General features: G+C 38.6%; 2 protein-coding genes across 4 annotated transcripts; one reads left to right on the top strand and one right to left on the bottom strand.

Annotated features, from left to right (window-relative positions):
• The first annotated feature begins 3,650 nt into the window (after positions 1-3,650).
• On the top strand, positions 3,651-15,253 carry tab3 (TGF-beta activated kinase 1 (MAP3K7) binding protein 3). Of its 3 annotated transcripts, none has more exons than XM_052093646.1 (7): positions 3,651-3,836; positions 5,376-5,549; positions 8,936-10,094; positions 11,656-11,816; positions 12,242-12,332; positions 13,549-13,623; positions 14,419-15,253. In XM_052093646.1, exons 2-7 carry the CDS (start codon positions 5,448-5,450, stop codon positions 14,544-14,546), a joined length of 1,716 nt encoding a protein of 571 aa, XP_051949606.1. In that variant the 5' UTR covers positions 3,651-3,836; positions 5,376-5,447; the 3' UTR covers positions 14,547-15,253. The 3 variants fall into 3 exon arrangements, with proteins under 3 accessions (XP_051949606.1, XP_051949605.1, XP_051949607.1); XM_052093645.1 differs by having other exon boundaries at positions 3,651-3,854; XM_052093647.1 differs by lacking the exon at positions 3,651-3,836 and adding an exon at positions 3,878-4,439.
• Positions 15,254-15,773: 520 nt separating this feature from the next.
• On the bottom strand, positions 15,774-27,287 carry LOC127621074 (transmembrane protein 47-like). Its single transcript, XM_052094517.1, has 3 exons — positions 26,854-27,287; positions 17,833-17,973; positions 15,774-17,203 (listed from the first exon to the last, which is right to left on the bottom strand). The coding sequence occupies exons 1-3, from the start codon at positions 27,077-27,079 to the stop codon at positions 17,025-17,027; spliced, it is 546 nt and encodes a 181-aa protein (XP_051950477.1). The 5' UTR covers positions 27,080-27,287; the 3' UTR covers positions 15,774-17,024.
• Positions 27,288-27,639: the final 352 nt, after the last annotated feature.

Here is a 27,639-nt window from a genome sequence, read left to right as displayed (position 1 = left end):
TCCATATAAACATTAATGAAGCTAGAGAACTATAACCAGAGATTTAGTCTGGAAGACCAATGGGGACAAGGGGAGAGCCCAAAATAGTGTCCCACCTGTGAGCAGAAATCAGCGCTATGGAGACAGCTAGCCAGCGGAAGGCCTGTTAATACTTCTTCTCTCACTACTGTGTTGCTCTAATGAGCGCCACCCCTGAGTTGTAAACTGTATGCTTTTCTCTCTGTTCTCAACATGGATAATTAAGTATATAATTTACTGGTGTTGTGAGTTTTCTTTTTTTCATAATATATATATATATATATATATATATATATATATATATGGTGCTCCTTTTCATAAACACTGTTTGTTCTGGAGAGCTTTGCAAAACCATTTAAGAACAAGGGACAAAGTTTGTTGAAAGTAGGCTAAATCTTGTATATCGTCTTTCAAAGTTGAATGACTTGACAAACACAGCAATAGAAGGTGTTATAAATAGCTCAATGCTCCAAGTGTGGTGAATGGTGCTACAGCAAGTCCTCTCTATACAGGTGGAGTGGAGGTAGTCTGGCACTTCCTCAGGTTGTGACCTGTGACATTTTTTAGCCAGCTGCCCATTTGAACTGGATTTAAGGGTGGAAAAAAAGACACTATCTGTGTCCCAAATGACTCACTATTCACTATGCACACACACACACACACACACACACACACACACACACACACACATATATATATATAAGTGTAGTTTCATCCCAAATGGGACACTTCATGTTTTTGTTTTTTTTACTACATGGAAGCATTCGTTGTTTAACTGATGACGGAAGTGATGTTTCAAATGCACATGATGTGTTGCAACTCAGTTTAACACTTATATCCAAAATAACAAACATATTTACTGGGTGATGGTAAAACTTTCAGTTCATATTTGAAAGGTACTGTCTTTACTGATGTTTTGCTGGTTGCCACATTCTCCATTGTTTACAACTGTCTTTGTCAGACCAGCAACGCAACCAGGTAACTCCACCCCTTCCGCTACGTACAGCAGGTCGCGTACGGTCACATTCCACGCTCCATTTTGACGTTTGAAGAAGTGCATCATCTGGGTACTTGCAGCACACTTATTTTGTCGCATTTTCAGTAAACACTACTCGCACTACTTAGACTAAAAAGTGGTGTATATTAGTGCAGAATTGTGCGGTTTGGGACACACCTATACAGAGATCATTTGTTAGAACATATCAAGGAAAAATAGAATATTTTGTTCCCCATTTATTTACATTTAAAGAAATGTATTGGTTGGTGAATAGACTCAAGTCTAAAACTCATGAATGTTTGGCAATTTGATGACCAAGATGATTGAAAATCTTGACAGACTGCAATTATCGCAAAAAGAGTATACGCACTGTGATAACAGTGTGGTGTGTGTGGTCCCAGTTATAATGTTTACAATGTGACAATTAACTTCCCTCTTTCTTTCTGTTTCATTTTTTCTTTTTCTCTGTTTCCTTTTCTGTTTGTTTATCTGTCTGTCTTGCTCACTCTATCAGCAGGTCAGCTGTTGGGCAAGCTTGGCATTTATTCTACAGGAACAGGTGCAGATCTTAACACAGGAAGGATGGTTTGCAGTTGGTGAGAAAGAGAAACTACTTGTATTTCTTTCACAGTTGCTGAAATATGCAACATAACAATTCACTCAGGCCTACTCCAATGATTTTTGGTTCAGGCACTGAAATAAACTTGGATAGGTCTAGTTTCCTTTATTTTGTATGTATTCTGTTTTATATTAAGATGCATTTTGTGATGAAATCAGAACATACATTTAATGATTTAGTTTTTTTACTGTAGCTTGTGATTACTGTGATTATATTGGTCCAATTGTGATGTGTGCAGTATTTTTCATAATACACCAAAACTATTTAAAGGCTCTGAAACAATAATGACATGAATAATATTGATTATGATATTGTTTATAACTGATGAAAAATGCACAAATAATCATTAAAGTGATTTAAGCCCCACGTTTAAGTAGTGTTCTGTGAACATTACAGTATCCTTTCCTCATTATGACTAAAGTCCAAAGAGAACTGTATTTCCTCTGCATATCTGCTGACAGATAACTGAAGTCTCTGCTATCAGGTACCAGAGCTAAGCTAAATTAAGGCTTGTGACAAGTGAGAACTGGCTGGCTGACCAGGAGCTCAGAGAAGACGTTGACTTATCAATCTCAAATAACTTTGCTATGATCTGAAATACTTGTTTGTGTCAAAGATCCCAATAGAAATATGACTTATAGGTGTTTCACTGTGTATATACAGTATGCTTTAGTAATATACAAATTCGAGTTGGAGTATTGGTCTTGAGAGCTCTGTCATATGCATTCATTAGTTACTGTAAATATGTAGGATCAATGCATAAATAAGTTGCCTTCATTCTTACGACACATCAATTTATCCGGTTTCCAGAGCTGTTTATTATTATGGCACCACCATATCTTTAGCTGAGCCGGTTTTACAAATGACTCCCTCATCTGGTGATTTGTAAGAAATTCATGTGACCAATGTATTGGAATTTGAGCCCAAAATTAGGACATTTTTTGCATGAATAAAAAGTTTTTTTCAAGGTCAAGTCAGTAATATTTCTATATCACTGTTCACAATACATATAGCTTTAAAGCACTGTTACAGAAAACAGCCTTAGTTCACCCAGAAATTAATAATTCACTCACCCTCATGCCATCTCAGACGTGTATAACTTTATTTCTTCTGCTTAACACAAATTAAGGTTTTTGAAGAATATCTCAGCTCTTTATGTCTAAACAATGCAAGCAAATGGTGGCCCAAAAAGTATATAAATGCATCATAAAAATAATCCATATGACCCCAGTAGTTAAATCCATGTCTTCAGAAGCTATATGATAAGTGTATGTGAGAAACAGATAAATATTTAAGCCCTTTTTACTATTAATCTTCACTTTCACTTTCACATCCTTTTTCTTTAATTTTGGCAATTCACATGCTCTGCACATATGACCACCAGGGAAGAGAATTTAAAGTAAAAAAGGTCTTAAAGATTGATCTGTTTCTCACCCACACCTATCATATTTCTTTTGAAGACATGGATTTAGCCACTGAAGTCGTTTGGATAACATTTATGCTGCCTTTATATGCTTTTTGCAGCTTCAAAGTTCTGGCCACCATTCACTTGTATTGCTAAAATATTCTTCGAAAAATCTTTGTTTGTGTTCTGCAGAAGAAAGAAAGTCATATACATTTAGGATGGCATGAGTGTGAGTAAATGATGAAAGAATTTTATTTTTTGGGTGAACTATTCCCTTAGAACTGCACACAAGAATTTCACCCACTGTTGCACTTGTGTATATGGTCGTGAGACAATAAAGTGATTTGATTTGAAAGATGTGAATACATAAATACAAATGAATAATCAATTAGAGAATGTTAGCTAACAAAGTATAATTTCACTAAACGCATTAGCTTATATTATTATTCTTATCACAATTATTATTATAGCACTTATGGATTATATATTAGAATAGTAAAATATACAGTATCTAAAATATTTATTCTATATTTTACATTTATCCCCAGCCCAACAGATGGCATGAAAGTGCCTTATGTCAGTAAATGAGGAACATCCAACCGGAATGACAGAGGAAGAGCAGTAGGCGTAAGTGAAGACGACAATTTTGTTGCGAATGATCTGACCAGCCGCCGGGAACCCTGTGGAAATCCGGGGATTTGTTGGTGTCAGCCACCGTTGTAATTTCGATCACCTCACCCGTCCCATACAACGCGGTGTCTTGCCACCTATAAAAGCCTGCTTGGATGTCAACGGCCGTAAGTCTCCATCCCACGGTATGTTATTTAATACGCTGCTCTCAGCACAGTGAGAGCAGCAATCTGTCGTTTGTAGTGCATCGAAACAGCGTTCAGATAATGTGCTACTTTGAGAGTTCTTTATGATGTCAACCAGCTATTGTCAGGTATCGGATTCATAAGAGATCAAACAGATATGCACACGTTCGCAGCAGCCGCTGCTCGAGATCTCACTCAGATCGCACAGTTCGGTGAGGGGAGTGGCGCGCGCTGCGCTTCCGTTTCTCCCTGCAGCTAAAAACCGGACAGCTAACGGCTATGCTAAAGCTAACGGTTAATGAACAGCCAATGTTGCTGTCTTTCTTGTGCTTATCCTGGAGACAAGTCCGTGCAATAACGACACACGTGAAAATATGATGTAACACTGCAGTAAATTTCGATTCACTTTGAAGAATGATGTCGAAACTTTTGTTTTGTTTTGAGACGCTCTTGTCTGTGTTGATCACATAAATTGCGGCTTTCTATCTTTGTCATCATGTAAAAATAGCGTTGAGTTATAGCTCTTAAACGGATTTGGCGGCGGTTTGATGTGGTTTCACGGCGATAAAGAGGCGCTAGACACAGGTAACTAGCAGAACCGGGATTGCTTGACTTTGTATAGTATTGTTTTGTTGGTAAATGGCTGTTTAGCTAGCTAATGTGTCACTTAATGAGTCGCTGGTTCAGCTAGCAGGAGAGTTCTGAAATGAACCTGCACTTTTCCTGTGTTTCTGTCGACGAGTTGATGGGTGTAATTTTCAGTTTCTTTATAGAACTTGAAGTCCAAGGAGGCGTTCATATACTATAAAATATCATGTTGTACAATTTGCTAGTTGCACCCTTCTGTGATCAGCGTTTTTGTCTAATGAAGAAGGCCTTGTTTGACATCTATAGCTTTATTTAAATGCATGACTTGTATGATACTTATAGCAATGTATCTTTGGGGACTGGAAAAATAGTCATTGTTTCTGTAATTATCTAGCTGATGTTTAATGCAGCAAGTTGTTACGATTGCTGTAATTATGCCTTTAACAGTTAGACGCACCTGTCAAATGTGCGTGTGGAAGAATGATGTTGAGCTGATGGGAGTTTTACACATGACACACGGACATGTCTCAGATTGCAGGTCGTTGCCTGGTGTGTATTGCTAAACACAACACAAGCCATTGTAATCCTCCTCCACACACCCAGCGCCGATAGACGATTGATGATTGTAGCTCTAGCGTTGCATCGTCCATCCGATTTGCCATAAACGTGCGATAAAATCGACTTTTTGTTCTGATAAATGGCATTTTTCCAGTTGCAGGCATTAAGGATCTGTTCCGCGCTAACAGTGCGCCATTTGTATACTGCGGCAGCCGAGTGTCTGCGGCCGTCTGGCGCACAAGCAACCTTTAATGATTTCCCTTTGTTATGGAATTACGTAAGAATCATAGGCGTCGACTCAGTTCGTTGACCATGCATGTGGGTGTTCAGATTTGATCTATGGCTCTGATGAGTTGTTATCATGTGCTTTGTCAGGGGATGAGTGGAGTGCAGGTGCTGCGCTCCAGGCTGCGGACTACTTGAAGTGACTTCCTCTTTGGGCTCAGGATGGCGCAAGGAGGGCCTCAGCTGGACTATCACATACTGCAGGACCTAAAGCAGCGTTTCCCAGAAATTCCAGAGAAAGTAGTGTCTCAATGCCTTCTTCAGGTGAGAACCTACTTTGGATGAACAAACTAGAGGTGTTTGGAATAGATGAGCTTATAATGATCAACATTTCTAAATAGAGGTCATATACTGAGGAATACCAGCCAAAAATGATATGCTGTGTTATGACACGATTATGATCATAATTATTGATTATGTCCTCTTGTTATTGTAATTATTTAAACTGAAATGAAAATGCTCTCATCATTTACTCACCCTTGTGCTAGCCGAGATGCGTATGACTTTCTTCAGCAGAACACAAATATTTTTAGAAAATTTTCTCAGCTCTGTGGGTCCATACAATGCAAGTGAATGGTGGCCAGAATTTTAAAGATCCAGAAAGCATATAAAGGCAGTATAAAAGTAATCCATAAGACTGCAGTGGTTAAATCTATATCTTCAGAAGCAATTTGATAGGTGTGGATGAGAAACAGATCCATTTTAAAGGGGTCATATAATGGTACATGCACTTTTTCAAGTTGATTGTACTGAAATGTGTGTTGGCTGTGCCTGTACACAACCATCCTATTATGATAAAAATCCATCCAGTGTTTTTGTTTTAATCTCCTTATATATTTTCCCCTGCCTCAAATCGAGCCGTTCGACCGTGTGACGTCACACGGTCGGACGCCCCTCCCAGGATTTTTGATTGACAGCAGTGTTTCAACACAGACCCGCCCTCGCTCGTGAGCGAGCTGTCAATCATAGTCCGTCATCATTGTTGATACACTGGAGCAGAATGGCGCCTAAGCGATTGTGGTGTTCTGTTCTTCGGTGTAATAATGAACACAGCAGTCATTTTGATGTTCCTAAATCTGAACCGCTGAAGACGCAGTGGCTGAGTTTTGTTTACTGATGGGAATATTCCCCACGAGCAACGTCAATGCGTTCATGTTTGCGCGAATCATTTTTCACCAGACTGCTTTATAAACGAGGGTCAGTATAAAGCTGGTTTTGCTAAGAAGCTGCTGCTGAAAAAAGATTCGGTACCAACTATTTATATTCCCTCTGCACCTCCAGAAGAAGTAAGTGTAACGTTTTATTAACCTTTATATTAATCTTTACAAATCGCTTGCACGCTTCACAATGAATGTGGCTAATGTTTACACTCAGGGTACATTACGGCATGTTTTCCATAACGTTATGACGTTCTCAATATAATTCATAATCCCACGTTTATAATGAACAACGCGTTATGGTTATTGTGTTATTAAAAACTGTGTACGCAGGTGTTACAGTTAACATGGTAACACTAAGTTACACCTGGTTTACTTGTATGTTACTGATTAAGAAGTAATGTCAAAAAAACAGTTATACGGAGAATAACTCCAGAACGGAGGGGCGGGGTGACCAAAGCTCATTATCATTTAAAGTCATATGCTCTGAAACGGCGTGCTGAAAACGGAGCTGTTTTTGAGCAGGTAAAATTTGTGTTTTCTTAAAATACTAATGAGAATTTTTAATAAAAGTATATTACAAAGTTTTCATTTAGACCCTAAAGATTCATATTAACTTGTACAAAAATGGCATTATATGACCCCTTTAAAGTCCTTTTACTATAATTTCTCCTCCCTGCCCAGTAAGTGGCGATATGCACAAAGAATGTGAATTGACATAAACCAAAGAAGAAGAACGTGAAAGTGATACTGCATTTTGGTCACCATTCACTTGCATTGTATGGACCTACAGAGCTGAGATGTTCTTCTAAAAATCTTCGTTTGTGTTCTGCAGAAGAAAGTAGGTTCATACACACCAGGGTATGAGGGTGAGAAAAGGATGAGAGAATTTTCATTTTTGGGTGAACTATTCCTTGAGGTGAGTAATTTCTGCACTACTAGCATCACCAAACAGAATTGCAAAAATAAACATCTGAGAACACCATCTGTCTTCCATTGGTCAAACAAACATAGTCCCACCCCAAACTGTGCCATAGGTTGAGCCAGTGTAGCGGTGTCAAGCTGGCTGGATTGCTCAAACAAACAGAGCAACATTTGTGTGTCATAGAGCCACAGTGTATATACACTTGTATAGAGAAATCAACTTATGAATGGTTTACTTGAAGTTGTCTATGCATATTAAGCTGCAATAATAGAAAGTATTTTAACATTGAAAAAAATTACACACATCATCTCTAATTTCTATTAATAGAATTCTCAGTGGCTCAACATCTAGATTCCAAAACTATTTCATTCTACCCCAGTGCTATTTGCTGTAGTTCTTTAACACTTATTTTTGTGTGCCATTATGAACAGAAGTGAAACATAAAACAAACATCTGTGGATCAGAATGCTTGAAACTCAGTCATTGGGACCAGTTGACATTACTGATAGATCCATACAACAATTTAAACACCTGATTTTGCAGTGCATTCATGTGGACAACAAACTGGTCTGTGATTGGTTACAATGCTCAATGCTGCTCAGTAGAGTGCAACAGAACCCACCCATATTTTTAGCCATCTTGATTCTGAAAATGGGTATTTGGGCATTTCTTTCATTGGTATTACAAAAACAAACCTTCATAAAAGAGTTCTATGCCATTAACCAAATGAACCAGCTGCAATGTGAATCACAAAAGTACAAATAGTTTGAAAATTTGACAGAAAATTGGTACAAGGTCACCATCTTTCATGACGGCATGATCTACAATACCATAAAGCATTGCAAATGACTTAAATAAAATGATTGATTTAAAGTTGCAAAATATTCAGTTATTGGTAAATAAACAGTTAGTTTGAGAGTACAGAGAGACTGACTTGATCACTCACAGAGCCTTATGGAAGTGGGCGGTCACAGCAGAGCTTTTTTTTTACTTGCCTTGTTGCCTGTGATTCCCTGATTGGTGTGTCTTTCTCTGCCTTATAATGGGGAGTGTAGTTCTTCACTAGGGATTCCGCTATTAAACACAGTTTTAAACAATGAAGTTGAATTAACACATACTAATCACAGCTTCAGCAGAGGCATATACCATCGATGAACAACCTCAGAGCTCACGGTAGGTCTGTCTTCAAAGGTTTAGAAGTTTTCATTAAAAATCAATTAGTCTATGGAGAAAATGAATGGAATTTTTGCATCCATAACACGGCTGTTGTGCTCTATGCTCAAGTTGTAAATAGAAACCTTTGACGCAACACGAGTATGCTGAAAGGAATGCTGTAACTGAAACTCTCCATGATTAGTTTATTGCTGCAGCCATAAATGTAATCTTGATTAATTGTTTGAGAGATTGACAGAGTTCATCAGTCTATAAGCTGATAGCATTCATATATCATGCTTAGTCATTCTGGGCAAATGCCAGTTCTTAGAATCACATTTGTGTTAAGTCATTTTGTCAGACTGGTGTCAGGTGCAAGTACAGGTTTCCTTCACTGTTTTCCATTTCCTCTTCAGAACAACAATAACCTGGACCTCTGCTGCCATCTGCTGGCTCAAGAGAGTAATCGATACCTGTATGAGGAGTTCCACAGTCCAGATGAGGTGCACTTGAACCGGAACCACATGCTGCGTATAAGTGTGGGTTACCCTGCTCCTGAAGGAGCAAAAAATAATGCTGGCGGCCGGGCTTTGGTCCACAGTTCCAGTGAGAGTCACATTGAGCATCCTCGAAGTGGCTTCCCTGAGCCTCTCTCCGCCCCTGCTACCATGGTGCCATCACCAGGGTTCAACCCCTTCTTCGTGAACGACCAAGGACGCTCAAACATCTCCACTCCTCCACCCAGCATCCAGGGCATGTCACCTACATATCCCTCCATTGCACGTTACATGACTCCCATAACAGTTACCCTCTCCCAGAACATCCCCTCTGCCCCCCAGGCATTGCAGATTCCTCCTGGTGCTTATTGTAACAGCGGGAACACCATGTACATGCGTCCCTCACCCTCTCAGAGTCCTCAGCCCACTCCCTGGCCGACGTCTGGGACATCTGTGTACCAGCAGTCTCCTTACGCCACTCCAACATATCAGTCCCCTTACAGCTCTCCCCAACATCAGGTCCAGCAGCCGCCCCATGTTTTTTTGCCCATAAGTTCCCCCACGCTCCCTGGCCTGTCTTACCAGCAACCCATGCCCATGTCCCACAGGCCCTACTTGTCCTCCAAAGGTCCAATGAAGAACCAGATAGAGATCACACTGGATGGACAGCGAACACGAAGCAACTCCCCTGTACATACTCCAACACTCTATATGGCCAACAGCCCTTCCCCGAGTTCCCCATCTCGGGCTATTAGTATGAGCGGACCCCCTGGGGCCACCATCCATCAAGGAATGTATGTGCACCAGGGTGTGGCAAGGCCCCGACCTGCATCATCTCCCCAGCCTGCCACTTCTGCATTCATCAAGATCAAAGTGTCCCCTGGACAGGCACAGTATTCATCAGGCTCTCCACCAGTTGAGGCAGAATCCCTCCTCAATATAGTGGACCAGGGAGAGCGCCATGCTGCCCCTCCCCCCATCCTGCCCATCTCTGTGCTGCCAGGGAACATCTCCTGCCAGATCAACCGCATGCCTAGACGATCCAGCTCTGGCTCGGATGACTATGCATATACTCAAGGTAAGAATCTGCTTATGTAAGGCCACAAGAATATACATTGTCTCATGTGACATTTTATGGATTGTTTGATTGCATATTGCTTTTCAACATCGCAAGCTCCAATCTCATTGGCTTTCATGCAATTTCCAGTATGCAGGTGCATAGGTCTTTAACAGTAAATGGATGCTTCTGTGGAAGAGATAAGCACAGGATTAGTTTTATAGTATCTCACTTTGGATGGATATTAAAGAGTTTTGTTTCAGTCATTTATAAAAAAGAAACGAGATATCGTTGAGCACACTTTTATATATGCCTTTGTTTTCCGAGTTATGTCCAATTCCAGATTTATGTGCCCCAAAATAATCACTTTAACAAACAATGGTCCATTGCTGTGCATATTGCTCATATGGCCCTTTTTGTTTTAGTTTGCAGTTCGTGTATAGAACAAGCTGCAAAGACCAAACTTCATGCCGATAGTAAAGTCTGGCTAGGTGAGACTAGTGTAATCTTGATGGGGGGGGGGGACCTTATTTCAGTTTTAGGTATGGTAGCATTTGAAATGGTCAAATTCAATGTGGTTGACTTGTTTACAGGGACAGCTAATCTTAATTTTTTTTTTTTTTAAATTCTATTTTTTTTTTTTTTAGATAATAATTGGGCTTGGGGTGGATGCCTTTTTCACACATCAAGAAGATTTTCCAGATGATTATCGATATTAATTAGGATTTGTTTTGATATAAATAGGGCTAACCATTGCACAACCCTCTTTGTCTTTTCAAACATATTTCTCAACACAACTTTGGTAAAGAGTGAGCAGCAGTGTAAATTAAAAGGGGTCGCACACCGGACATGTCTGGCAGACGACATGGCACATTCTAAAATTCATAATTATTTTCAATGAAGGTACATACCACTGCTCTCCACCTCCAGAGGCTGCTCAAATATCTGCAGGACCAGGAGCTCGACTCTCAAAGTTTTCCTTTAAATTCGACCCAAAAGGACTCTACTCTAGCCATCAGTGGATGATATATTGTGTATATGAATCTTTCATATAGCCTAATCTATGTATTTTCAGTTACAAGTACATGCATGTCTTTTTGTGGTTTGACTGCTTAAATTAAACCACTTTAAAGAGACGTACAGACAAATGACAATTTCTAATCATTCAGTTTGTGCAGGTAAACCAGTTTTACACACTAACCTGCAAACTCTTCAACGTCGCTTTCATTTTTTAAGAAGTACAAAAACCTTCATAACTCCTGTGCAAGGAGCTCTAATATATCCGACCTATGTTGTGATACCTGTGCCTTGTGACCTGCTTCAATAAATGTATATCACCTCCTTGTGGTCTCCCAATGCTATTACACCAGACATTTAACAGAAGCCCAACTGTTGATCAATATATCAATGATCAATAATCGATATATTGATATTTCATAACATGCCTAATAATTATATAAAATATAATTATCTTAGAAATTCATATTCCAATTCCTGCATCTCTTTGCATCTGTATAGTGTCTTTTTATGCATGTCAGGATAAGGTGTCTAATTTGTTTAATGTTGTTTGTATCTTCCCCAGCACTACTGTTGCACCAGCGTGCACGGATGGAGCGTTTGATAAAAGAGCTCATGCTGGAACGGCGGAAACTGGAGCAGTTGAAGGCAGATGTGAATGAAATGGAATTTGACGCCCTGCAGAGACGTATCAGACGAGTGAACAGCACCAGTCTAATTCTTCGTGTAAGAGAGACTCACTAATTTTATAGCTTTTAGAGTGTTGGAATGCATCTTTTTGAAGGGGGTGGGGAACACAAACACTCACTTGTTTTACCTCACATATAAAGAGTATGAAAAAATTCTCCAAATTAGCCTCCCATATTAGCAAACGTACCAAAAATGTACATGCAGTACCTCTTTAACTATGAATCACATCTGTTCACTCAGTTCTCACCCATTCTACGCGCTTCACAGAACATGAATGAATCTCATTCCTGTACATGATGTACTCATCCAGTAAAGGCGTCATCTTATTCCTCTGAATTTACACAGGCTTATGTGAAGTGTTGAAGCGATAAAATGCTTGGAATATATTTTGTGTGTAGTTAATGTTAAAGGAGAAGTGAAGGTAAAGAATGGTGTTGTGTGCATGTTGTCTATGTTGCTAGCCTGAGGAGATGACCAGAATTCGGTCCCAAAACAGACAGCTCCAGATTGACATTGATTGCACCATTAAGGAGACAGACCTGCAGTCTAGAGGTAAAAATAGCACAAATGTAGTCACCCTTATGACACACAGTATGAACTGAACATATACACGATCAGCCACAACATTAAAACCACCTGCCTAATATCATGAAGTTCCCCCTTGTGCCGCCAAAACAGCTCTGACCCGTCGAGGAATGGACTCCACAAGCCCTCTGAAGGTGTCCTGTGGTATCTGGCACCAATACGTTGGCAGCAAATACTTTAAGTCCTATAAGTTGCGAGGTGGGGCCTCCATTGATCAGACTTGTTGGTCCAGCACATCCCCATAGATGTTCAATCGGATTGAGATCTGGGGAATTTGGAGGACAAGTCAACACCTTGAATTCTTTGTCATGTTCCTCAAACCATTCCTGAACAATTTTTGCAGTGTGGCAGGGTGCATTATCCTGCTGAGGCCACTGCCATCAGGGAATACCGTTGCCATGAAGGGGTGTATGTGGTCTGCCTCAATCTTTTGGTAGGTGAAACGTGTCAAAGTAACATCCACATGAATGCCAGGACCCAAGATTTCCAAGCAGAACAGAGAATCACTCTGGCTCCGCCGGTCTGCCTTTTTTCCCCATAGTGCATCCTGCTGCCATCTCTTCCCCAGGCAAACGACACACCATGCCATCCATATGATCTAAAAGGAAACATGATTCATCAGAACAGGCCACCTTCCATTGGGCATGTGAGCATCAGAACAAGACCATTGAGCATCGGTGGTGGACGGGTCAGCAGGGGCACTCTGACCGGTCTGCAGCTATATAGCCCCATATGCAGCAATCTAGAGTGCACTGTGCGTTCTGACACCTTTCTATCATGGCCAGCGTTAAGTTTTTCAGCAATTTGTGCTACAGTAGCTCTTCCGTGGGATCAGAACAGACGGGCTAGCTTTCGCTCCCCACGCACATCAATGAGATTCTCTGACCCAGTCGTCTAGCCATCACAGTTTGGCAATTGTCAAAGTCGCTCGGATGCTTACACTTGCCCATTTTTTCCTGCTTCCAACACATGAAATTCAAGAACTGACTGGTCAATTGCTGCCTAATATATCTCACCCCTTGACAGGTGCCATTGTAACGAAATAATATGTAATGTTATTCACTTCACCTGTCAGTGGTTTTAATGTTGTGGCTGATCAATGTACACTGCATTATTTCATCTGATTGCACATAATGTGCTACTGGTTATGATTACTGATTACCTTTTTTTATTTTTTTTTTAGGCAAGTTTGATGTGAGAGCCATGAACAATTTTTATGATAATATTCAGCCTGGCCCTGTTGCACCACCCATAAGAGGTGGGAATTCAAAAAGCTTTGGATTTTGAAGTTCTTGTTATACTATGTTTAATCATGTCATCTTATATTGTTCCTTTGCTATACTAGAATATATCCCAGATATGGTTTTCATTAAATATAAAAAGGGTTCAAAAGTCAGTGGTGCATTTTTTTTTTCTTAATTGTTTTCTTTTTTCATTACAAATTGTATTAGCATAAAAATTAGTGAACAGTTTACATAAATCACATCAATGCCTGGACGACTTAATATTTAGTTTTGTTTTTTACTTAAATCTGAGAATGTTACAAAGAGCATCTTGTGTGCTTTAGGGGAATCAAGGAAATCTCACAAATTTGCTTTTTTGATTAGTGACCTCGAAATTTTACTATTTTACGTAAATTTTTCTTTGTTTAAATTTTTTTTAAATCCTGAACTTAATCTTCAGGTTTAAATAAAAATTTGAATGTCACATCTTCTATGTGGAGTTTAGAACCCCACAGTATCTTATGCAATTTATAGATTTTCTTCCCTTGAGCTAATATTAGCACTTTACTCATACTGTATATCCTGTCAATTTTGTCCTGATCTCTAACTACACCAGTGGAATGGAGGGTATTAAGTTGCTTAATATGATAGTGTTTCTTGCACCCTTGTTCTATTTTCATTACACTTTTGTTGCTATATTGGGCAAGTGGCCCAAATTCAGAGATGACACGGGGCGTGGCTAGAATGCTAGTGCAATTAAGCAATAATGTGTGTTTAGATGATGAACTGATGTTTTGTGTGTCTCATGATGTCTTGTTTCCTTTGAACAGTTAAACCTCCAGTTGTGCAAAGAGACGAGGATTACGAGGGAGCTCCATGGAACTGTGAAAGTTGCACTTTCCTTAACCACCCCGCGCTGCACCGCTGTGAACAGTGTGAGATGCCGCGCAACACTTGAGCTGTATAGCTGGTTTCACCACCACCCCTCCTGACGGGTCTTGAATTTTCTACTAATCTACTGTTCCATCATGCACTATTCAAGCCCCACCTACTATCCAATTATTACTTCTCCATGTGTCCTCAGCTTCACCCAGCAATAACTGAGCCGTACCCCAATGAAGATACCTACCTACCCTAGTTCAATGTTATCCAATCAGATCCCACCCTCTTTCACCTCTTGAGGAGCTTCCTGCACTTGTATTTTTTTACTGAAAGATGCTTTAAAAAGAGGAAGGAGGTTGACTTTACATAAATGAGCAAAAGGGACTGACTGGCACTGGAGTGGACTCAATGTGTGGTTTTAGGAGAAGGAGCTTCCAGATGTATAGGAGGTGTGGTTTACCAAGCTATCATTCCAAGCAGAATAAGACTGCTGCGTTTACACAAGAAAAGCCTGAACAATCCCATGCACTGGGCTTCTCTCACAACAACTTCAATGTATTGAAGAGCAGGAGCCTGAATAAATTTAATATAGACTTAACACTGAATGTGCTCACAGTGAGCTCTTCTCGTTGAATGAAGAACACTACAAGTCCTGCATATGAACCTATACCTGGTACTTTTATGCATATTATGCCACACTGTATTCTGTGTTTTAAGATGTTTATTTCCTGTGCAAATGCCTCAAGTTGCTGTACTTAATAAAGGATCTGATTCTATGTAACAACACTGTAAACTCTGGGTTGTTGAAATATTTATCATTCAGATGTTAAATTATGAGGATGAAGTCCTATTGTCTAGGGATGGGTATCAATACAGATTGACCAATTTGATTAAATTCTGATTCACATTCAAATTTGTTTTTATTAGATTTTGATTTTATTCTTATTCACCAGTACTTTAGTTACAGTGCTGTTTTAAAGAAATTGTGTCTCAGCTAATGTAGGAAATTGTATAGTGAACCTTCTAACTTGGTACATTACAAAAATATTGATTCTAAAAATATATATAAATTACAAAAACGAATAGGGCCTAAACTACCCAGATAAACTGCTATTTAACAAACATAATCAACACAACCAAATCTAAAGTAAACTTAGAAGTAAAAGATCAATCTTGCCATTCACATTTTTTTTTATCTATTTTGGGATGAAGATAACTAATTGGAAAATCAATGTTTTTACCCAGCCCTACTATTGTCAACACATCCCTAACCCAATTTAAATGAATATACCACATCCTTGTTTTTATCTGTTTATTTGGTTAGTATATAAATGAGTACAGTATGTCACAACTGCATTTGGGATAGAAAAATCCCAACAGAAATCACACAATCACTCAAAAACACCCGAAAGTGTGACATGCACCCTCATTCAAACACACCATCATTCACACAACAGACCAACAGTGCTAACAATTATACAGTCTGCCCTTCACTACCTGTATGGATATGTTTGCAAAATAAGACTAATAAGATCTCGTGGGCAATCTCAAGTCAAAAACTAGACTATATGCAAGGCTTGACCTAGATTTGTATACAATGCAAAGTATCTGTACCCAAATCCTTTGTGAAATGAAGATCTCAGAAATATTTTTTATGTGCACTAAGATTTTAATCCACGTGATATGTACAGGATATGTGCTTAACATAAATCTTAGTCTATCCTACCACTTCAGAAGGGCAGTTTTGTTTTGATGTACATCTGTGGCTAAGTGGAGATCTTTTTAAGTATCCTGACCAGTCTCATAATGATAACTGCTGTTTGGCTTATGGGACATGCAAATTTAACATCTGTCATTGGGATACCCACACAAAAAGTATGCCTTTACTGTACTAATAACATACTAATAGCATTCCTCATTTCAAATCATTATATGATTTTTCAGTTATATACTCTCAAATGCCATCTAAATAATTTTTCTCAAAACTGACATTTACACCTAATATAAGCTATTACTACTGTAAGTAATAACTGAATCCGTGTATTTCAGGGCACTGTTTGATTCTGTCAGATTTGTAGAAGCCTTCTGTTTGCCTTGCATCACATCCAACCACAGATGGAGGTTTCCCCACAGATCACATCACAGTATTCCTATGAACATAGCCCGACATCTGGAGTTAGATTCTCATCTGACCGTAAGATGAAGATCAGAGAAGGTGTTAGAATGACATGAGGAGAGAGAGTGGATAAAAATGACAGAATGAAAAAGAATAGAATTTGAATGATAGGGTTTAATTTCATGAGATTAACGAGAGAGAGAAAATAATAGTGAATGGTGATTAAAAATGAGGATGCAAAAAAGCATCAAAATATACAGAATTTACATCCATATCTAACAGCTTGGCATTGCTCTGCACTTTTGAATGTTTCATTGTGTGTGTGTGTGTGTGCAAATTCAAGATCCCTTCTGCAAAGAGAATGGAAATTCAGTGCATTCAGCTGCTATACAAACAGTGAAGAGGACATTGAAGTGTATTGTGGATATTGTAGCAGGTTTAGTAGTAATCTTCGTAGTTCTTGGGGTTCAGGCAGTAGAGAATTGCTCCTCCGAAGGAGAAGATGGTGGCCCCCCAGGCCAGACCATAACCCCAGTTAAACTCATGGTATATTCTTAAACTGATGGTCTCGATGAACTTGATAGGATACAGCACCAAACAGCAAGCCTGTAGAACCACTGTGAGAGACAAGAGCACTGGCAATGAAATGTGCAGTCACCAAAAAGACAAAAGTAGGTTAAGAACAAACACACATATATACACATACACACACATATACATATATTTATTATATACACATATATATACATATATATACACATATATACATATATATATACATATATACACATATATATATATATATATATATATAAAAATAATAAAACAAATCTAAATCTTTAATGGGTTTTAATTCCTTGAGAAGTTTCACAGAGTGAGTTTAGACTTCAACGAAATGTACAAATCCTCCAAGAGAGATGGGACATTTTCTTTTTTGTTTTTTAGCTATACCTTACACCTTTCACCCTTTCTGTGATGCATTAATAACAAGGATGACTGATTATTTAAACAGTTGTGTGCTGTGGCTTTTTTGTAATTGATGCTTTGTGAAGCAAATAATGTATTTGCTGTTTCCTTGTCCATTAGCTACACTGTTTGCCTTAGAGCCAACAAAACATTTTAAATTCATAATACATGAACCCTTATTTAACGTGTATGCAGAACAGAAATGGAAAGCCAGCTCATAAATGTCTTAGATGCAAATGTGTGTGTCTGCTGTGTGTGTGCATGGTCATGTCCATATCACCTGCAGCAAAGAGCATAACTGCGACCGGCCGGTAGAAGCATCTCCTGGAGCGAATGCAGACAGACACCAGAGCCACCAGGAAGGAAAGGAGGATAAGGAACGAGCCACCCAACAACAACGCCAATGTGGCGATCTGCCAGTCTGCATTGAAAACATAGATATGACAACAAATTAGCCACAACATTAAAACCACCTGCCTAATATTGTGTAGGTCCCACTTTGCTGCCAAAAGAGCTTCAACTCGCATCTCAGAATAGCATTCTGAGATGATACCACAATTATACAGAGCGGTTACTGTAGCGGTTATACAGAGTTACTGTAGACTTTGTTAGTTTGTAACAAATGGTTGTAGACCATTCTCAGTTGACCTTTCTCATCAACAAGGCATTTCCAGTGCTGCTCACTGGATATTTTTTGTTTTTGGCACCATTCTGATTAAATTCTAGAGACTGTTGTGTGTGAAAATCCCAGGAGATTAGCAAATACAGAAATACTCAAAACCAGCCAGTCTGGCACCAACAATCATCCTTGCAATTATCTAATCAGCCAATTATGTGGCAGCATTGCAGTGCATAATATCATGCAGATATGGGTCAGGAGCTTCAGTTAATGTTCAAATCAACCATCAGAATGTGGAAAAATGTGATCTCAGTGATTTGGACCATGGCATGATTGTTGGTGCCAGATGGGATTGGCACTGTTTTGGCAGCACAGGGGTACCTACACAATATTAGGCAGGTGGTTTTAATGTTGTGGCTGATCAGTGTACATAACATATAGGGACAACAGTTTCATATTTTATTACATTGCATGCATTATATGTAAAAATAATTTTAGAAAAATAAGATTCAAACCCTTGGATTTACCATGGGTTTCTGTATATGCAAATCAAAAAGCTTTTTTGAGCTTTTCCCAATCAGTGGCTGTTTTCAAACCGGGATGGGCGATTTTCAACCACTTTACATGATTTGACTACTACATTGAGATTCCCTTCTTTCATTGAATAGTTTAGAAATGCCCATCATGTTTGGAAACACCCACTGATTACTACTTTGAGATTCCCTTCTTTAATTTGATAGTTTAGAAACAGCAATACTGGTTTGAAAATGCCCAGATTGGGAAATATCCATTATTGTTTTGCAGAGACATACACTTCCATAAATTGGCCATCCAATTAGATCTGATATTCAACTTAAGTCACAAAAACAGACAAACAAAGTCAGCTTAAATATTACACAAAGTCACAAACAATTACACATTTTCATGTGTCTACTGAACACACCCTGAAAGTTCACAGTTTAGGTAGAATTTCTTTTTAAAAATCCCCAAGTTATTTACTTATCTAAAAGCTATTTGATTCAGTGATCAACAAACTTGGTGAGATGAGATTGGAGGTGTTGGTCAGAACTGCCCTGCTCAATAAATATTGCTGACAAATTTTGAGATTTACTGCAAAAAATAGTTTTCTTACTTAGCATTTTTGTTTTGTTTTCCAGTTAAAACAGCTTAACATTTGTAAAACAATATAAATTTACTTGAGAAGCAAAATTACTTTTTTTTTTTCATTCAAAAGGGACATTTTTCTTACTCCATTGGCATTTTGTTTTAATCATTTATTATTACACAATAAATAGTGTTACTTTTCTTTCCAAACTTACTAACTTATGCCATTCTGCTTCTTAAGTATTTTTAAAGATGTTTAGAAATTTATACCAGGAAAAAAAAGACGAAAATACTCATTAAGAAACAATTTTTTTGCAGTGTTGCTATTCCCAAGAACTATGCCGTTCCCATTCTTTTAAAGAGTTCACTCAAAAAAAATCTATTTTTAAGACACATTTTAATTGTATGACAGATCTCCATCAAACCAAACATAGTAATCTTTAAATAACGTATATAATAGGAATTCAGAATAAATGTGACATTACACTGGAGTATGAATGTTTAAAACAAAAGTAAACAAAACTCAAAAGTTTAAACAATACAATTTTTTAAAAGGACAAGCAACTACATTTGCTCTGGTGTTAATTTAACTCATTTTATACTTACAGTTAAGCAAACTGAAATAAAGAAAGTCATACAAGTTTGAGATGGCATAAGGGTAAATGAGAATTATAATTTTTGGTTGAACTATGCCTGTAACTGCAAATAGTCAAATGTCAATTCACATACTGACACCTACACTGGCTAACTGGCTAAACTAGCGCTGAAGAGAGCTTATCGGCAATTCTGGTGGGCTAAATGGGGCATCACGTAATGTATTCCTCCCTCCCTTTCCCTCTTCTTGTGTCCTTGTCTGTGCTTTCATTCAAGCACTCAAAGACACTCAGCTAGAGTAGGGCCTAGAAATAGCACAGAATCCTCTATGGAACGCAGACTTGGGAGGGGGCAAGGAGAAAGACAGAGGAGGAGAGGGAGGTGCATGAAACAGTATGCCTGCTTCCATATCTGACGAAATGAGAGTAAATGTGTGGAATCTCACATGCACACTGAGATGACTCCTGAGAAATCTCATTAGGTGAAGTCAGCAAAAGGGAAACGTATTACGAGTAGAAAATCTCAAGGAGTGACTTGGTAAGTTCTTTTTAGCTAGACTGAGTAAGTAAATTTAGACAGGATTTAATATGACGAATTGGTTTTAATAGGCTAATATATATATATATATATATATATATATATATATATATATAGGTCTGGAATTTATTACGGGGAAAAAAACATAATATTATAAGCAGTACCACAAATAGTAAAACACATAATGTACCTCCAAGTTGTGCCAGACACTGATCAGACATTTCAGAGAATTGTAGTTTGTCCGTTTCAGAGCAAATAAATATGACTTTAATAAGGATCAATAAATCAACAGATACTCATGACAGGTTTGATTCACTTTCTATTATACAGGGGCAAGAAAATCTATTGCAACACCACTCATCCTGAAATAAATCATAGACAGCGTATGTTTGCACTGTTACACAAGTTACACAAACAGGAACATCACAGCACATTGATAATTAACTAATATTAATAAGGGCGTAGATTTGGTTTGAAAGTTGTTAGGGACATATATATTCAAAATATTCAAAATTTTGTTATAAAGAAAATGCAAGAAAGTCAGTCTGGTAATAACAAAATTGAATTTTCTATTTCTCTGCCATACCACATTAAATATTAGCCTGTTTTTTTTATTTCTGAAGAATAAACAGGTTTAGACTACTAGGGCTGCATGATTTGGAGGAAAAATGTATGTGCGATATATTTCTTGGATTGTGCGACAGCAATATGCAATGTGATAAACCTCAGATTAATGTTTCAAATATACATAACATGCATATTGGTACACATCAAGAAAACAATATCCAAAACATGAAGTGACATTCTTAAAAATGTTTTATCCAGCATAAGACAAATGGAAATCTAAACCGTAGGCTTATCTCATCTCAAGATAAACAAATTATGGGGGAAATGGAGCATTGACACCACTTTACATTTTTCTGCTTTCCAACTCCCCTCACTCCCACATATTCTTTTGTAATATTGTTTATTTATACATAGTTACATTTTAATCTGAAAAAGTAGGCTTTCTGAACAAAGTAATGTAGTACATTTCAACTAATTACTATTTAGATGACGAAGGCCTGATTTTATTGTACATTTTATTGAAAAAAACATGCTTTTCATATCTATCCCGAAGTTCTTCTCCAATGTACAAAATAAAACATGCATTGGCTAAATGTATACTATTAATTGTGCAGAAAATAGTTATAAATGCACACATTCTTTCATTGATGTATACCGAATGATTTTGACAAGCTGCTTGCTCGTGTCACCTGAAGTGTGCCTATGCATCTTTATAAACTGACCAGATGAATGCATTTAAATCATACCGCAAGTTAATTTGCAATATATCGTGAAATTTAATCAATCTTGCAGCTCTATTGACCACCACTAATATTCTTAATTTGGAATAGCAATCAGTTCTCTGGTCAGTTAAACTAGCATCTTAAAATCCTGCACCTCCAATCCACCCCCTAACTCAAATTCAAAGGTGTCTTCCTCAAGAGTGTTCATAAAGAATCCTCCAATAATTGGCCTGGATGCAAAACTCAAAATGCTTTTTTGACTTGTACAGGAAAGATCTGTAATCGACTCAAACAACTGTGATTGGTGCATTCTGAACAGCGCTGACAAAAGTAACAGGTGCCACATGACAACACCGTTTATGCACTGTTTCAGAATAAGTCATACAATAATTTATATATGAATAATGATACTGAGAAACTTTATTAGTCATTAAAAGATAAACATAGTTTAAAGTAAAAGTATTTGTGGTAAAATTGCCCAAATGTTGGTTGGGACATTTCAAATTATATGAAAGTTGCTAGGTACAGTATCTCACAAAAGTGAGCACATCCCTCACATTTTTGTAAATATTTGATTATATCTTTTCATGTGACAACACTGAAGAAATGACACTTTGCTACAATGTAAAGTAGTGAGTGTACAGCTTGTATAACAGTGTAAATTTGAGGTCCTCTCAAACACACAGCCATTAATGTCTAAACCGCTGGCAACAAAAGTGAGTACACCCCTAAGTGAAAATGTCCAAATTGGGCCCAATTAGCCATTTTCCCTCCTCGGTGTCATGTGACTCGTTAGTGTTACAAGGTCTCAGGTGTGAATGGGGAGCAGGTGTGTTAAATTTGGTGTCATCGCTCTCACACTCCCTCAATCTGGTCACTGGAAGTTCAACATGGCACCTCATGGCAAAGAACTCTGAAAAAAGAAAAAAGAATTGTTGCTCTACATAAAGATGGCCTAGGCTATAAGAAGATTGCCAAGACCCTGACACTGAGCTGCAGCACGGTGGCCAAGACCATACAGCATTTCAACAGGACAGGTTCCACTCAGAACAGGCCTTCTAAAGATGATGCACAAGAAAGCCCGCAAACAGTTTGCTGAATACAAGCAGACTAAGGACATGGATTACTGTGGTCTGATGAGACGAAGATAAACTTATTTGGTTCAGATGGTGTCAAGCGTGTGTGGCGGCAACCAGGTGAGGAGTACAAAGACAAGTGTGTCTTGCCTACAGTCAAGCATGGTGGTGGGAGTGTCATGGTCTGGGGCTGTGTGAGTGCTGCCTGCACTGGGGAGCTACAGTTCATTGAGAGAACCATGAATGCCAACATGTACTGTGACATACTGAAGCAAAGCATGATTCTCTCCCTTCAAAGACTGGGCTGCAGGGCAGTATTCCAGCATGATAACGACCCCAAACACACCTCCAAGACGACCACTGCCTTGCTAAAGAAGCTGAGGGTGAAGGTGATGGACTGGCCAAGCATGTCTCCAGACCTAAACCCTATTGAGCATCTGTGGTGCATCCTCAAATGGAAGGTGGAGGAGCACAAGGTCTCTAACATCCACCAGCTCCGTGATGTCATCATGGAGGCGTGGAACAGCAGTGCTGGAAAGAAATGGTGGCCACACAAAATATTGACACTTTGGGCCCAATTTGGACATTTTCACTTAGGGGTGTACTCACTTTTGTTGCCAGAGGTTTAGACATTAATGGCTGTGTGTGGAGTTATTTTGAGGGGTCAGCATATTTACACTGTTATACAAGCTGTACACTCACTACTTTACACAGTAGCAAAGTGTCATTTCTTCAGTGTTGTCACATGAAAAGATATAATCAAATATTTTCAAAAATGTGAGGGGTGTACTCACTTTTGTGAGATACTGTACATGTCCCTACTGTCCCTACCTAAATCTATGTCTATGATTAATAAAAATTGTTTGTTGTTTTAGGTTTGAAATTTTCAAAGCATTATTGAAAAAGTTTTGACTGTTTCTTAAAGGAATATTCAGGGTTCAATACAAATTACCTCAAAAAGTATTTCTACTCATCCCTTCCTTTCTTTAAAAAAAAAGCAAAAATTGAGGGTTACAGTGAGGCACTTACAATGGAAATTAAAGGAGCCATATAATTATAATTGTATTAAAGCACTCGCATTGATTTTTCTGTTAAAACTTGTGTATTATTTGAGCCGTAAAGTTCTTTCAATCGTCGTTTTTGTAGTCATTTTAGGGTTTAAGTGTTTACAGCATTACATCGTCATGGCAACAAAGTTGTAAAATTGGATATAACTTTACACAGAAAATGTTAGCAAGTGATTTTATCACACTAAAATCATGTAAACACACATACTGTTTATGCCTTGAGGCTATACTTTTGAAATAGTGAGTATTTTAACATTTAAGGGTTGGCCTGAGATGGACTGGCCACCTATCCAGGGTGTTTCCCTGCCTTCGGCCCGAGACAGCTGGAATAGCCTCCAGCACTACCCACGACCCTACATAGGACAAGCGGCTATAGAAGTTGGATGGATGGATCACACTCACTTCCATAGTAAGGGCCTCACTTTGACCATGATTTTTGCTTTTTTTAATGAAAAGGAGGGACAGGTCAAAATAATTTTTGTGGTAAAAAATTAGGCTATAAATGCTGTTGATTGAGCTTAACTTTAAGCAACCCTATTTTACACAACCACCAAAAGTATAGTTGTCGTTGTCTTTGCATCTGCTGCTGTATTATATTAACAGCACAAATAAGTAGAAAACTGCTGATTAGAGATTGATGCACTCATGGAAATAATCTAAAAGTTGTCATTATTTCAGAAATGATTTTGGGAAGTGCGAAGTTGGAGAAAGGGCTGACAAATCATACATTAGCAACAAAGACTGATAATTTTTTTGTTTTGTCATCATTTAATAAATTATTCCATTATTGAACTTCAGAAAGGGCTCACAACATTGTATAAGTTGTCAACAACTGTATGTATACACCACACGTTTGGATACATTCACAGGAAATTATTATTACAGTAAAAACTGTCAAAGGAAACATTATCATCATCATAATAATAATCAATAATTTTCTCTATTGGAAAATGATAATTTCTAACACTTAATCATGTCAAAACATCATCTTCAGAGAGGGCTTGAGAGCTGCTCTGGGCACTTAGGCTGCATTCCATTGTACTGTAGCTGCAAAAATAAACAAACCCTTTTAACCAAAAAATGGTTTATGGCTCAGAAATATAAATATCTCTGTCACCGCAGGAAGTTGGGGAGAGACGTATAAAAACAGAGCTGTGAATCGCCACTGATGTTTGCCTCCATATAAAAACAGAATTCTGACAACACAACCTCTGACCTCTCAGAAAAGCCAACACAAGCCTGTGAATCTTCAACCAGAGTGACTTTCCCTCTATCTGAGAAAAGGATTTCACATGACATTTATGCAACCTTGAGGTCTATGTCTGTGGGATCTTTGGTAGAACGGAGCTTATCCGAAAAAGCCTCCAGGAATACAGATGGAAATGAGGATAGGACATAAAAATCAAATATTTAATTGCTATAATCTGTTTTTTTAGCAGGTGTGCCTCTTGGCTAGTTATTCCAATCTGATATCATGATGAAGGAAGAAAGAATGCCAATGTCACAGACGAGTGGCTAAATTCCGTCAATAAGACACAATGTCTCCACATTCCTTGCCGTTCCGGGAGGGAAATAGGTGCATATGCTAGCGCACACTCGATCACACACCTCCCTCCACATTCAACCCACTCTCCGAACGACCATAACATCAGCACAAAAAAAGACTGTATCTTTCCCCGAGAGCTTTCACAACCTCTTGCTTCTGCTTAGTGTGTGCATGGTGCATGCATGTGAATGTGAAAGGGAGTGTGTTTACATTAACATATTTGCATTTTGAACTTGAGAGTAACAGTTAAGATGAACTTAAATCATGTCCTGACTCAATGAAAAGGCAGTCAGCAAGCAAGCAAGCAAACCAATGTTCTGGTCTATAGAAGGTTGTGGAGTCAGCCGGTAATTGCAAAGCTAATGAGATTTAGTTTAATGCACACTGCATGACACAGAGAAAACACAGAGGAAATGGATTGACTGATTACAGAACGCCTAAAATCAATAATGCACTGCAGAGAGAAACAGCCCATTCACCTAGACTGCTCCTTTGGTATTTTGACTGGCGCTTCATGACTTTATATGGAGTCAAACTCTGCTTTTTAAAAGTGACGGGACAAGGTCCAGAGCCAAACAAGTTGGCACTGCAACATAGACCTTAAATCTGAACTGCTTTTTGGCTATCCAGGACTACAGATTAAAAAATGTGCCAACTAACAGCATTTTACAGACATAGGAAAAAATGCAGAGAGGAACTTTTATGAAGAGCTCCAAAATGCCATTCAAAACTTTATGCATGCCAGAAATTAAGTTTCTTTTTTAGTGCAAAATGACATTTCTAGAATGTGCCGCTTGTTTCCTTGGTAACTAATCTGTCCACATTAGGGCCTCTGGGGAGCTCTCCCCTCAAAGTTAACCTCACTCCTTGGCTGGTGAGGAGTCTTCAACAAAGGCTCATTTTGTAGACAACAAAAGCAGAATGAAACCCAAGCTGGACCACTGATCCCATCCCACATTCCCACATCATCCACAAGCCCTTCCACCAAACAAACTGCGAATAAAATACAGTATCTCATTAAATGTGAAGGATCAATATCAAAGAATTAATGAAGCATTCTTCACAAACAAAGTATCTGTAATAAGATTAATCCCAAGTCTTTTTATAAACCAGAACAAATTCAATACTCTTTCCAAAGCATTCGTTCAAGCCCCTTCTGTTTATTCTGAAAAACACTGAGAAATGTGTTGACTGTGTTTTTTTCCATCCAGTTTTTAGAAAGAGCTGGTTAAGCACTAGTTAAACAATGATCATAAGGATAATGATGCACTAGAGTGCAAAGGACCCCTTTTGTTTTCGCCAAAAAATGATATGTAGGCTAGCCATTTGCAGACTCACTAAAGTTAAAAAAAAAATATGCTCCTTTTTTGTTCTTCGCACATTTTAAAATAAATAAAAGCAGTATATCGTAGAAAAGATGGATGTTTAACCATTGTTTACAGCAAAGTTCCAAAAGTAATGGGTCTCACCGGTCCCCAACGTGCTGCTACACCGCCAGGTCGCGGAGGAAGCGGGCTTCCAGCACGACTCCCACAGGGACAGGTGGTACTGGTCATCCGCGGTGACCCACGCCGGACTCAGAACGGCCCCGACATCTAGGCACAGTGCGAGGAAAATACACACCAGACCCACCAACTTCAGGGGCGTCAACGCCGACACGCGCACTTCCTCCGCTCCGCTCACGGACGAGGCCATGTCGGCAGGATGCGCCTGTGATGGTGATGGTGATGATGAGCAATATTGCGTTGCGTTACGTCGCGGAGAAGATGATTCCAAAATTCAGACGTATGTCTTTTGATCCGTATTAGCTATCAGTGTTGTTGAGCATGAGGGACGCTGTGGCAGCTGCCCTCGCGCTCCTATTAACGCGACTGCATAGCCCATTACTAAATCATCTCTGCTGCACCTGCAGGGTCCTAGTGCCTTGCTAGAACTTCCACGAGCCTCCATCATACCCCCTCCCCTCTTCTCTCTCGTATTAGTCTCACTCTATCTTGCTTATACAAACAAACATAGAGCAACTGGCACTCTGTTCTGTTTCAAATCATAGATTTCTCAGAATAATTAAAGCATGACAATCATAAACAAAACACTTTCCAGACTGTTTGACACATACTTGAGTGCTGAATTGCAGTGACTGATGTTTGAAAATGTACAATGCAATCAAAATGTTTTGCAGAGAGGGGAAAACATTTAAATATTTCATCAGAAGAGGTTATTGAACTGGAGTGCAAAAAAGCAACAAAAAAAATCTT

This window comes from Xyrauchen texanus, chromosome 27 (assembly GCF_025860055.1).
Source record: "Xyrauchen texanus isolate HMW12.3.18 chromosome 27, RBS_HiC_50CHRs, whole genome shotgun sequence".
NCBI classification, from domain to species: Eukaryota; Metazoa; Chordata; class Actinopteri; order Cypriniformes; family Catostomidae; genus Xyrauchen; species Xyrauchen texanus.
This window is presented reverse-complemented; position numbering and strand designations above follow the sequence as displayed.